Source organism: Pelecanus crispus, chromosome 18 (genome assembly GCF_030463565.1).
Source record: "Pelecanus crispus isolate bPelCri1 chromosome 18, bPelCri1.pri, whole genome shotgun sequence".
NCBI classification, from domain to species: Eukaryota; Metazoa; Chordata; class Aves; order Pelecaniformes; family Pelecanidae; genus Pelecanus; species Pelecanus crispus.
Genome location: NC_134660.1, coordinates 413000 through 425196, shown reverse-complemented (window position 1 = coordinate 425196; position 12197 = coordinate 413000). Strand labels below are relative to the sequence as shown.

Here is a 12197-nt window from a genome sequence, read left to right as displayed (position 1 = left end):
GGGGGCGTGCAATGGCACACGCGTGTGCGCGAGGGCGCGCGCCGCAGCCCAGAGCACTGACCCGCGTGTGAGCGTGCAACGGGCGTGCACGGGCACTGGCGTGAGCGCGTGCGAGCGTGTGCCGTGTGCTAGCGATGACACGCGTGTGTGAGCGTGTGCCATGTGCTAGCGATGACACGCGTGTGTGAGCATGTATGTAAGCTACGGGCTGACGTGCAATAGCACATGTATGAGGATGTGCTATGTGCTAGCGACAACATGCATGTGTAAGCACGCATGTAAGCTACGGGCTGACGCACGATAGCACACGTGTGAGCGTGTGCCATGTGCTAGCGACGACATGCGTGTGTGAGCATGTACGTAAGGTATGGGCTGACATGCCATACCACACGTGTGAGCGTGCGCCACGGGCTAGCGTGCAATGACATATGTGTGAGTGTGTGATAAGCCCATGTGCAATAGCACACGCGAGTGTGTGTGCAGCATAGGCTGCTGTCTGACAACACGTGTGCGCGTGTACCACAGGCTGCTGCGTGACAGGATGCATGTGTGACAGCATATGAGCGTGCCTGCCGTGGGTTGGTGTGCAACAGCACAGATATGTGACGGCTTAGCACGCAACGGCACACGTGCGCGTGCGTGACAGGGTAGCACACTCAGCACACGCGTGTACTGCAGGCTTGCGTGCAGCCGCACACGCGTGTGTGCACGCACAAGAGGCGGGTGTGCCATTGCTCTTGCATGTGAGCGCGCAAATACGCGTGCATGAATGCGCGTGCGCAACAGGCTGGCAGACAACCCCGCGCGCGCATCTACGAGGAGTGGGTGTGCACCGGCACGCGCGTGCCCTGCACAACGGCCTGCGTGCAGCTGCACGTGCACACGCGCGCACGTGCGATGGGCCGGCACGCAGCTGCGCACGCGCGTGAGCACGCAGGCCGCCGGCGGGCAGCACGCGTGCGCGCGCATGCACGAGGGGCTGGCGCGCCCTCGCACGCGTGCACACGCGTGCGTGCAAGACACGCGTGTGCCAGCCGGGGCGGGGGGGGAGGGGCAGGTCGCCGCCGCGCTGCGTGTGCGGCCCACGCGGGGCCGTGCGGGGGTGAACCACGCCGGGCCGCGGGGGGCGGCGCGGGGCACACGCGTGTGCACACGGGGCACGCGCGGACACACGCACGCCTGGGTGCCCGAGGGGCGGGCGAGCGCTGGGAGGCGGCACCGGGAGGGACGGACGGACAGACAGACGGGCGGGGGGGGGGGGGCGCGGGGCGGCGGCGCCGCCACCTCCCCTTTAAGAGGCGCGGCCGCGCCCCTGCCCGCCGACAGGCGGCGCGAGGCTCTTAAAGGCGCCGCTCCCGCCCGCGGGTTCGCGGCCCGGCCCCGCCCACTTCCGCCTCGGGGCCTGGCCCGCGCCGCTGCCATGGTAACGGGAGCGGGGCCGGAGGGGGGGCCCGGCCGTGGTGGGGAGGGGGGGGGGGCAGGTTTGGGGTCCCCTTGAAGAGGTTTGGGGTCCCCGTGGGGTGGGCCCGGCCCGGGGGGAGGCCTGGGGTCCCCGCGGGGGGCAGGGCCTCCGCCATGGGGCCCTGGGGGCCCCTCGCTCCCCGCGGGGGGGGGCCCGGCCGTGGGGGTGCGGGGTGTCCCTGCGGGAGCCCCCCGGGCCGCTGCTGGGGGACAGGGCGGCTCTGGGGTCCCCGCAGGGCAGGGGGCACCCCATGACCGACCCCCCCGCTTTGCCCCCTCCCGCAGGCCTGCCCCCTCCAGAAGCTGTTCGGGGCCGACGGGGACCTGGCGGACGAGGTGAGGGGGGGGCACCGGCCGTGGGGGCACCGGCACCGCCCGGCCCCCCGAGCTGCCCACGGGGGGGCCTCGGCTGGTGGGCGCGGGGGTGGTGGCTCGTTAAGCGGCCGTAGGTCATTAAGAGGGTCCTTGCCCCTGGCTTTGACCCCCAGGGGCTGTCAGGGCGGGGGCCTGGTCGCCCGTGGGTGGCTCTGCGGGGGGACACGGGGGGCCAGGGCCGCTTGGCTGCCCGGCGCCTTCTCCTCCTGCAGGATTTCCTCTCCGCCGTGGAGGACGCAGAGAACCAGTTCGTGGTCCCGCTCCCTCCCAGTGTGCCGTCCCCAGCCCCGCAACCCCTCCGCCCGCTGGCACCCCAGCCCCGTCACCGCTCCGGTAAACCCCCCGGCCTGCGGCCCCTCGCTGGGCAGGGGGAGCAGCCCGTGGGCTGCCAGGGACCCCCAGCCAGGGCAGCAGCCCCCCAGGATGAGCTGGACAACGAGCTCTTCCTGGCCGCCTGCATGGAGCTGGAGGGCCCTGAGCTGCTGGCGGGGTCTGGTGCTGCCCGGCCACCCCCAGGCCAGTGGGAGCACCCCCCCCGGACGGGCACGGGGCAGGAGACCCCCCAGGAACAGGCGGCCCCCAAGAAGCTGCGGGTGGGCGAGGAGCTGGCCTCCCCCGGCTGCAGGGGGCCAGAGCAGAGGCAGGACCCCCTGCCCGCCCCACAGGCAGCTCCCAGGCTGGTGCTGCGGCCCAGTGCGGCCGGTGCCTGCCCCCCCGGCCCCCCCCACCCACCTGGGAAAGCCGAGCGGCTCTCGGGGCTCCATCCCCGCTCCCCAGGGCCCGGCCCCGAGGCCTTTCCAAGCGTCTCCGTGCCAGCCAGGAGCGAGCAGCTCCTCTGTGGGGCTGCAGATGCCCCGGACCCCCACGGCGCAGGCTCCCCGGCAGAGCTACCCCCCGCCCCGGCTGCCCCCTGCCAACGCGCCGGCCTTGGCGAGCTGCGTGGAGCCCCCGCTGAGGCCACCGCCCAGGCCGGCCCCGGGCAGCCTGCAGACACCAGTGGTCACCAACCACCTCGTGCAGCTGGTGGCAGCGGCCAGCAAAGCGCCCGGGGCTGCCCCCCGTCTCCCACCACAGGGGAAGACCCGCCGGTTCCCGGGGCCCGCCGGGATCCTGCCCCAGCAGGTGAGTGCAGGGGAAATGGTGGGATGGGATGGGGTGGGATGGGAGCAGCTGGTGAAGAGATGCAAAACCCTGGGGCAGCCTTGGAGCCTCCCCTGACGTCTGTCTCTCTCCTGCAAGCACGCTGGGAAGCTCCTGGAGGACATCCTCATTTCTGCTCCCCAAACTCCAGCTCACGGGGCTGTGGCAAAGCCGCGGACAGAGGTAACCCCCTGCTCCGGTGTGGAGCTGGATGTGAATCCTGGTGCCGCTGCTGCGGGCAGTCCCTGAGGGCGGGCTTGCAGAGGGCGATGCTGGAAGGGGAGGGGGTCCCCAGGGCTTCCCCCTTGCTGTGTTGGGGCTGCTGAGCCCTGGCTCGGCTCCGGGGTGGCGACCGCTGTTGTCCTGTGACTCCAGGGACTGCCCAGCTCCTCTCCGCCCACGGAAGAGGATTTTGGCAAGGGCCCCTGGCTTGCCATGAAGACAGAGCTGGGGCTGGATGAGAGGGACCCTAGCTGCTTCCTCAGGACCTACAGCGTGGTCATGGTGCTGCGGAAGGTGAGGGGGGGGGCCCCAGGTGAGGGCACCGGCCCCGCAGAATTGGCTTCCCGGCTCTCGCCCTTGCCCCTTGGAGCTGTTTCCAGGGCCAGGCACCAATTTGGGGAGTGGGCTGAGCTGGGCTGCCTGCAGACGTCCTGCGGGGCTGCCCTCGGGGACGTCGGTGTGACGGGGGTTGGCGTGTGCAGGCAGCCTTGAAGCAGCTCCCGAAGAACAAGGTCCCCAGCATGGCGGTAATGATCAAGACCCTGTCCAGGACCAACATCGATGCCGGTGCTGTGTTCAGGGACCCAACGGGTAAGCGTGGCCACGCTCATGCCCGGGTCGGGCTGGGGGTCCCGGCCATCGCTCCCCATGGCTAACAGGTCCTGTCCTCATCCGCAGGAGAGATGCAAGGCACAGTGCATCGCCTGCTGCTGGAAGAGAGACAGAGCGAGCTCAGGCCTGGCTCGGTGCTGCTCCTGAAGCAGGTAGGAGACGCAGAGGCAGATCTCTGGCAGCAGCAACGTGTTTGGGGACGTTTCTGCCACGGGTGCCACTAACCCATGGTCACCGTGCCCAGCTGCTGGGCTCACATCCCATGGGAACGGGAGAAGGAGCTCCGGCCAGCTCCTCCCCAGGCTGTGGCCGCTGGTGCCATCGGAAGCCGGAGCTCTGGCTCCGACCCACCGCTCTGTCCTTGCAGGTGGGCGTCTTCTCCCCATCCCACCGCAACCACTACCTCAATGTCACCCCCAACAACCTGCTCAAGATCTACCCGCCGGAGCCCGAGGGCAGCTTCTCGCAGCCATCGCCAGCAGAGCGGGAGGTGAGGTGCTGCTGGCCCTGGAGGCACAGGGATGCTGGGACCCCCCGAGGGTATTACCGGGGGGTCTGGACTGCGGGGACCCTCGAGAGCAACCGGGGAGGAAGTGGGGGGCTTGGGAGGGACAGATAAATCCTCCTGTGGGCCCCCGACAACCTGCTGGGTTTTGCAGGTCCTGGCCCAGGCTGGGCTACTCCGGGACCACCCCGCGCAGACCCCCCGGGGTGCTCCTGCCCCTGGGGACCGGGGCCGGTGGAGCACAGGCACGGAGCCGTCTCCTGGGGGCTTCTCCCTGCACCCGCAGAGCCCCGGGCCTGGGCAAGAAGAGCCAGTGGGAGCTGACAGCTGCGACATGGGTGAGTTGGACCCACACTGGGTGGGGAGGAAAAGCTCTATGTCCTACGGAAAACGGGTCCTGGGGCTGGGCAGCGTCTCCCCTCCCCTGTAGTGCCAAAGGGGGTCTTGTCCTGCCATGTTCCTGGTACGTGGAGTTGATTCCTTCTCTATACACATGGAAAACTCGTGTGTTTCATCCTCCCTGCGCCTGTGCAGATGACCTGGATGGGCTCCTGGGAGAGCTGCCTGAGGATTTCTTCTCCGCTCCGGCCCAAGCTGACTGCTGCTGACCTCAGGGAGCGGCAGCACAGCCGCGGGGCCGGGGAGACGGCTACTGCTGGCACCACCTGGGCCGAACCGCGGCCCGGCGAGGACGCCAAGCAAGCAGGCGAGGCACCGGCCACTCACCTGTTCCTTTGTCATGTTTGTTCTGGAGCCGAGAGCTGGGGGGACCCGGGGAGGCCGGGGTGGGCACGGCCTCAGCTCCTGTCCCCTCTGGGCAGGCCAGCCCCTCTCAGCTCCCAAACCTGCATTAAAGGGCTGTTCTGTCCCTGCCTCGCTCTGCCTGCTCGTGTGTCGCCGTCCCCTCTGCCGCCGCAGCCAGCCGTGCCCCTGTGTCCCCAAACCCTTCCCCTGGGGGGGTCCCCGCTCTCCCTCTTCTCCCCTAGGCATGAGGTGCTGTTACCCCCGGGGCTCCTGTGCGCCCTCGGCCCAAGCCCTGGGGGGCACCCGGGTCCCAGCCCCTTGGGACCATCCCCCTCTCGCACCCACCAGCAAGTTCAACTCCCTGGCAGCCCCGCGCCAACGTGACTCTGTTTACCACCCCGGGGGAGTTATTTATAGGGCGGCCTGGCTTGAGCTCTTGATTCAGCATTTGTGCGTGGGGCACAGCCCTATTTATAACCCCCACCCGGGCGCAGGAGGCAGCTCGCTGGCCCCCTAGTCTCCCCCTGCCCTCCCATGGCCCAGGAAACCTTCGCCTTCACCTCCTCCGCCCTGCGCTCGCTGCGGCTCCAGCAGGAGCTGCAGGAGCAGGAGGATCGCCGGAGAGCCCTGGCTCGGGAATCGGCCACACGACGGTTCCTGCCAGCGAGCCCCCGGCCCCCCCTGACCCCCCGCCGGCGGCCCCAGTACTGCCGGGACCCCGCCATCCACAACGCCCTGTACACCGGGGACCTCCTGCGCATCAAGAGCATCTTCAAGGACGAGACCACCGCAAACCTGGTCATGGAGACGGTCAGCGAGGAGCTGGTGTGGTCGCCCGAGCAGGGTACGGGGCTGGGGGGGGGTCCCTGCAAAATAACGGGGGGAGCTGGGGGGGGGGGCAAGGGGAGCCAGGGTGAGGATGCAGTTCCTCAGGGGGCTGGGGGAGGAGGGCTGGCGGCTCGGATTTGGGGGTGGTGGGACAGGGAGGGCGCCCTGGGAAGGGGTGGGGGGGGTGATCCCAGTTTACCCCCCCCCCCCCGGGCTTTTCCCGGCTGGGGGGGCGGGGGGGGGGGATGTCGGGGCTCACCACCAGCTCCCTGGGTGGGGGTACGGGGGGGCCGGGCAGCCCCCACGGGTGCCCCCGCTGACGCCTCCCCCTCCGGCAGGGCTGTGGGTGCTGAGCCCCCGCCGGCAGCAGACCTCGGCGCTGCGCATCGCCGCCGGCCGGGGCTACGGCGACTGCGCCCGGCACCTGCTGCTGCGGGGGGCGGAGGTGGACGCGGTGGTGGGGGGGCCAGGCCCCCCTGCACGACAGCGTGGCCGCCCCCCGCCCCGACTGCGCCCGCCTGCTCCTGGCCTTCGGGGCCGACCCCGACGTGCTGAGCGCGGGGGGCTCGGCCCCGCTGCACCTCTGCGCCGCGCCCGACAGCCTCGCGTAGGCCCCGCCCCCGCGCCTCATCTGCATGCGGAGCCCCGCCCCCGCGCCCCAGCCAACCCGCACGGCGGCTCCACCCTCATCTGCATGCCAAGCCCCTCCCACACCGCCCTCTGCATACCAAACCCCGCCCACATCCTCATCTGCATATCAAGCCCCTCCTACACCCTCATCTGCATGTCAAACTCCGCCCACACGCCAAGCACCTCCCACATCCTCATCTGCATACCAACCCCGCCCACACACCCCAATCCCTTCCACCGGCACCTGCCGGCAAAGCTCCACCCACAGCCTGAGCCCCGCCCACACAGGCAGCTCCATCTGCATGCTAGGCTCCACCTCCCACCCAAACCACACCCCCACCTACAAACCCCTAGGGATAAGCCCCGCCCTCACCCCGGGACGAGCCCCGCCCCCAAGCCAAGCCCCACCCTCACCCCGGGACAAGCCCCGCCCCCCAAAGCCAAGCCCCCGCCCTTCCAGGGCCCGGGGCTCCCTGTGGGCCCCAACCTTCGCAACCCCGCGCTGCAGCCCCCGTGTCCCCGCGGTCCGGGGGGGTCCCGGGGGTGGCAGGGGTCCCGGGGGGGGAGGGGGGGGGGAGGGAGTCCCCAGCCCCGGCTCACCTGTGGGGGGGGTCCCGGGGGGGAGGGTCTCCAGCCCTGGCTCACCCGTGTGCGGGGTCCCGGGTGGGGGGGTCCCCAGCCCCGGCTCACCCGTGTGCGGGGTCCCGGGTGGGGGGTCCCCAGCCCGGCTCACCCGTGAGTGGGGTCCCGGAGGTGGCAGGGGTCCCGGGGGGGGGGGGGAGGGAGTCCCCAGCCCCCGGCTCACCTGTGGGGGGGGTCCCGGGTGGGGGGTCCCCAGCCCGGCTCACCCGTGAGTGGGGTCCCCGGGCGTCCCCAGCCCCGGCTCACCCGTGTGTGGGGTCCCGGGGGTGGCAGGGGTCCCCGGGGGGGGGGGTCCCCAGCCCCGGCTCACCCCTGTGCCCCCCCAGGTGCGCGGAGCTGCTGCTGGCGCACGGCGCGCGGGTGAACCTGGGGACGCGGGACCGGCAGGTGACGCCGCTGCACGTGGCGGCGCGGCAGGGGCTCGTGGCCCACGTGGAGCTGTACCTGCGCCACGGCGCCGACCCCGCCCGCCGCAGCCGCCAGGGCGAGACCCCCCTGAACGCCGCCTGCGCCGCCGCCGAGCGCCCCGAGGCCGCCGAGCGCTACTACCGGGTGGCCGAGCGGCTGCTGGCGGCCGGCGCTGACCCCCGGGCCGCGGGCCGCAAGGACCACACGCGCTGCACAACGCCTGCGGCAACGGGCAGCCCCGGCTGGCGCGGCTGCTGCTGCGCCACGGCGCCGACGCCACCGCCCGCAACTGCGCCGGCTACACCCCCTTGGACTGCGCCCTCCACGCCGTCGAGGAGCACCGGCACCAGCGGCCCGAGGAAACCATCGCGCTCCTCCTCGACCACGGCGCCGGCCCCGTCCACCCCAAGGTGGGCGACCGGGGGGGTGCCGGGGGGCGAGGGGGAGGGGGGCGCGGTGGCGGTGTCCGCTGTCGGCGACGTGCCTCTGCCCGCAGATGCTCAGGTTCTGCTGCCGCCACCCGCCGGCGCTGGAGGTGGTCCTCAACGCCTACGACCGCATCCCCCGCCGCCGAGAGCTGGGTGGGGGCCGTGCCCCCGGAGCTGTGGGAGGTAAGGGGGTGCGGGGTGCCCCGGCGCGGGCCCCCCCCGCCCCCCCCCCCCCCCGCTCGCTCACCCCTGCCTCCGCCCCGTCCCCTCTCCAGGAGCACCGGGATTTCTACGCCTCGGCGGTGCGCATGGCGGGCCAACCGCGGCGGCTGCAGCACCTGGCCCGCTGCGCCGTCCGGCGGCACCTGGGCGCCCGCTGCCACGCCCGCCGTCCCCCAGCTGGCCCTGCCGCCCCCCCCTGCGCCGCTACCTGCAGCTGCCGCCGCAGGGGCTCATCTCCTGAGCGCGGCCCCCCGCCCCGTGTGCCCCAAGCGCCCCGCGCTCAATAAAGGACGCGGCAGAGGCGGCTCCCGCGGCGTCTCCTTCCCGCGGGGACAGGCGGGGCAACGGCCCCGCAGCGGCCGGGACGGGGCCGGGGGGGGGCAGGGCCCGGGGGGGCGGTACGGGGCCCCGGGGGGCGGTGAGAGGCCCGGGGGTCGGTGCGGGGCCCCGGGGGGCGGTGCGGGGCCCGGGGGGGCGGTGCGGGGCCCGGGGGGGCGGTACGGGGCCCCGGGGGGCGGTGAGAGGCCCGGGGGGCGGTGAGAGGCCCGGGGGGCGGTACGGGGCCCCGGGGGGCGGTGAGAGGCCCGGGGGGCGGTGCGGGGCCCGGGGGGCGGTGAGAGGCCCGGGGGGCGGTGCGGGGCCCGGGGGGCGGTGCGGGGCCCCGGGGGACGGTGCGGATCCGCTCCCAGCGCGCTGCGGGCCCGGTCTGGGCCCGGGGGCGGAGCCAGGCCCCGGGGCACGCGCGGCACCCGACGCCCCGCCCCACGCCGTCCCCGCCGTGGCCCCGCCCACCGCTCACCGCCCCTCCGCGAGACCACGCCCCCTTCCTCCCAGCCCGGGCGCTCCGCCCTCCCGCCTCCTCACGCCATCAGCGCGCGCCGGGCCACGCCTAGTGGGCGTGGCGTGGCGGCACGGCCGTGACGCAATACGTACGCGCCCGCGGCCCTCTCCCCCCCCCCCGCCTCCCCCGGCGGCGGCGCTGTGACGTGGCGCTTCCGGCGCGTGGGCGGTGGCGGGACGCGGTGAGTGCGGGCGGGGCGGGGCTGGGCGGGACCCCCGGGACCCCCCGGGCCCGTCAGGGACCCCCGGGACCGCTGGGCCTCACCGGGCCCCGCCCCGGACCCCCCGCACTGACCTGCCCCGACCCGCGCCGCTGCCCCTGCTCGGCCCGGCCCCCCCCGCCCCCTCCCGGGGCTTTAACGCTCCCCAGCTGGGCCCGCCGCGTCCCGCCGGGTTTGCCCCGTCCCGGGCCGGGCGCCGCTGCAGAAGGAACCGGGGAGGCTCTGACCGGCGCTGCCCGGGCTCCTCGCCCCGCTGGCGGCCCTGGCTCTGCCCCCCCCCCCCCCCCCCCCCCCCCAGGAGCGGGGCCGCTGCTCGGGGACGCCGTGACCCTGGCTGGGCGCCGAGGGGCTTGGGGAGCCGGGACCCTCCGCCGGTTCCTTCCTGCCCGGGCCGGTCCCAGCTCCCGCTGTAATCCCAGGCCCCGCGTTCCCAGCTGGTGCGTGGGAAGCGACAGCATCGCCCTCCCCGCGGGGCCGGGGGCTCCTAAAAGAAACCCCGCGCTCGCCGAAGGGCTGCCGCCTCCCCTGCCTGGCTCGGAGCTGCCCCGCGGGCATGGCCCTGGCCCCAGCTCTCGCCCGTTTCGTATCCCGGTAACAAAAAGGAAGCGTCTGCAGTAAAGCAACCTCCCTTCCCTCCAGCTCCTCGCGCCGCTGGAGCAGCAGCGGGATTTAAGGCCGAACGTGACCACGAAGCAGCCCCGGGGTCCCCGCTGCCACCGCACGGCCAGTTCGCGCCCGGTGCTGGGGCTTCGTGGCGGAGTCGAGCCAGAAAAAAAGCTGCCGGGCTGAGGGGGAACCCCGGCTCCCGAGATGGAGCCCCCCACTGCCACCTTCATCCGAGGGGTGGGGGACGAGGTGACAGTGGTGGCCGGTGTCGTCGTGCTGGTCCTGGCTCTGGTCCTGGCGTGGCTGTCCACCTACGTCGCTGACAGCAGCAACCAGCTTTTGGGAACGATCGTCGCAGCGGGGGACACGGCTGTCATCCAGCTCAGCCGTGTGGAGCGGTACGTGGGGACGGCTGGGGCGGCCGAAGCCCTGGAGCCCCCCAGGGTCCCTGAAAACCCGGAGGAGAAAACAGAAGAGGAAGGGGGAGCGGCGTCAGGGCCGGCAGCAGAGCAGGGGGACAGTGGCAGCCCCGCTGACCCCGGCCTGGAGCGGCTGCTGGACATCCGGAGCTCGCCCAAACGGACCTCAGCCGCTGAGCCCAGCACCCCGGGGGGCCAGGGGGGGCCGCCCGCCCCGGCGGGGAGCGACCTGTGCTCTGGCCTCATCAAGATCCGGCTCAAATTCCTCAATGACACAGAGGAGGTGGCCGTGGTCCGGCCTGAGGACACCGTGGGGGGCCTCAAGAGGTAAGTCCCAAGGGAGCGGGCGACACGAGGGAGCGCTGCCTGCTTGCAAACCCCTCCCCATGGCTCTTGTGCCCCCCCCCCTCGTACAAACAGCCCCCTCCCCACCCTTCTGCCTGAGAACCGTGGAGGGTTTTCATCCGTGCTCGCTGCGCTGCTACCCCTGTGCTTTGCCGAGGGATCCCTCCAACAATAACGAGGAGGTGCCAATTTTAAAATGATGAGTTTAAAGACAGGACGGCACGTGGTGGCAGTGCCGTCACTGTCCCCCCAAGCCAGCACCCTCCTCAATTTTATGATGGGGGGGGCTCCCCCAGCCCCATGTCACTTCAGGTGCGTCCGTGAGCCCCATCTCTGCCCTCTTCCCTCCTGCAGCAAGTATTTCCCGGGCCAGGAGAGCCAGATGAAGTTCATCTATCGCGGGCAGCTGCTGCAGGACCAGGGGCGGACGCTGCGCTCACTCCACATCACGGACAACTGCGTCATCCACTGCTACCGCTCCCAGAGCGCCGATGCCGCCCTGCCCGACACCAGCGCTGCCGCGCCTGATGCTGGCAGCCTCCCCCTCGGCATGGGGAACCTGATGGTCCCTGCTGTCATGGTGGTGCTGGCAGTCATCTGGTATCTCCGCATCAACTACCGGCAGCTCTTCACTGCCCCGGCCACCGTCTCCTTGATCAGTGTCACTGTCCTGTTCAGCTTCCTGGTGTTTGGGATGTACGGACAGTAGGGATGCGACTGGGAGGTGCCACAGCTTCCCCTGTCCCTGTGGAGCACGGCGCTCAGGCGGGCGCTGCTTTCTCCACTGCAGTGTTACGGTGACTGGAGCTGGCATGGCGGCAGCTTGGTGCATTCTTCCCAGTCTTGGTGCCGGGTTTGTCGTCCCCGTCCCCCCCCCCCCAGAAGGGGCTGTGCCCCCCCAGATGCTGTCCTCCTCCCTCCCGGCCTCGAGCACAGCTCTGGGGAGGAGAGCCAGGCAGGCGTGATCCTTTCTCACTCAGCCGGGTTCTGTTCCTGCCTTCCGCTCCTCTCCGGCAGGCGTGCCGGCTTTGCGCGCTGGGGCTCGCTCCCGTGCGCGCTCAGGGCAGCGTCGCACCCCGCACGCATCCTGCCCCGTCCCCTTCTCTGGGGCAGGAGCTTGGCCACAGTGAACAGTGAGTTGGGTGCGAGCCCAGGGCCCCACGCCGGAACGGGCTGCGACTTCCTCCCAGAGACTTTTTAAAGCAAATAAAAGGTGTAAAGTCAGCCCGAGCGCTTGCCTTCCTGCCCAAGGGGTGGCTGCCGGCAAAACCGCAGAGAGCCCTGCAAGTGGCTTTCGGTAAATGGAGCGGTGGCAGCCAGGCTGGGAGAGGAGCAGGGGGCGGGTTGTGATAGCCCTGCTTAATTAAATGCGTGTAATTAAGCAGTTCCTGGTGCCGCACAGCAGCCACGAGCCGGAGATACCAAGTCAAGATGCAGTTTTATTTACAGGGGCAGCCACAACCCACTAATGGGACACACAGACCTTACAACGGCTCAACTACCCGTATGGGATGGAGTACGTGCGCAAAAATACAAATCTCAAGCCCGG

At 71.7% G+C, this 12197-nt stretch overlaps 3 protein-coding genes across 3 annotated transcripts; all 3 read left to right on the top strand.

Annotated features, from left to right (window-relative positions):
* The first annotated feature begins 354 nt into the window (after positions 1–354).
* On the top strand, positions 355–4932 carry HROB (homologous recombination factor with OB-fold). Its single transcript, XM_075723002.1, is given in 11 exon segments — positions 355–432; positions 1747–1797; positions 2049–2570; positions 2572–2958; positions 3076–3159; positions 3352–3492; positions 3681–3789; positions 3877–3962; positions 4178–4300; positions 4470–4653; positions 4850–4932. Coding segments are annotated over 11 exon segments (1839 nt in total). The 3' UTR covers positions 4924–4932.
* A 661-nt stretch (positions 4933–5593) lies between these two features.
* ASB16 (ankyrin repeat and SOCS box containing 16) lies at positions 5594–8458 on the top strand. The gene is given in 10 exon segments (XM_075722959.1): positions 5594–5903; positions 6226–6347; positions 6349–6494; positions 7486–7772; positions 7775–7977; positions 8064–8129; positions 8131–8178; positions 8271–8381; positions 8383–8406; positions 8408–8458. Coding segments are annotated over 10 exon segments (1368 nt in total).
* A 1359-nt stretch (positions 8459–9817) lies between these two features.
* Positions 9818–11381, top strand: TMUB2 (transmembrane and ubiquitin like domain containing 2). The gene is made up of 2 exons (XM_075722861.1): positions 9818–10630; positions 11003–11381. The coding sequence occupies exons 1-2, from the start codon at positions 10089–10091 to the stop codon at positions 11355–11357; spliced, it is 897 nt and encodes a 298-aa protein (XP_075578976.1). The 5' UTR covers positions 9818–10088; the 3' UTR covers positions 11358–11381.
* The last annotated feature ends 816 nt before the right edge of the window (positions 11382–12197 follow it).

Coding starts and splice junctions, on each gene's coding strand:
- TMUB2 (XM_075722861.1), top strand. CDS start 10,089: ATGGAGCCCCCCACTGCCACCTTCATCCGAGGGGTGGGGGACGAGGTG. Junction 10,631..11,002: donor ACCGTGGGGGGCCTCAAGAG/GTAAGTCCCAAG, acceptor TCCCTCCTGCAG/CAAGTATTTCCCGGGCCAGG.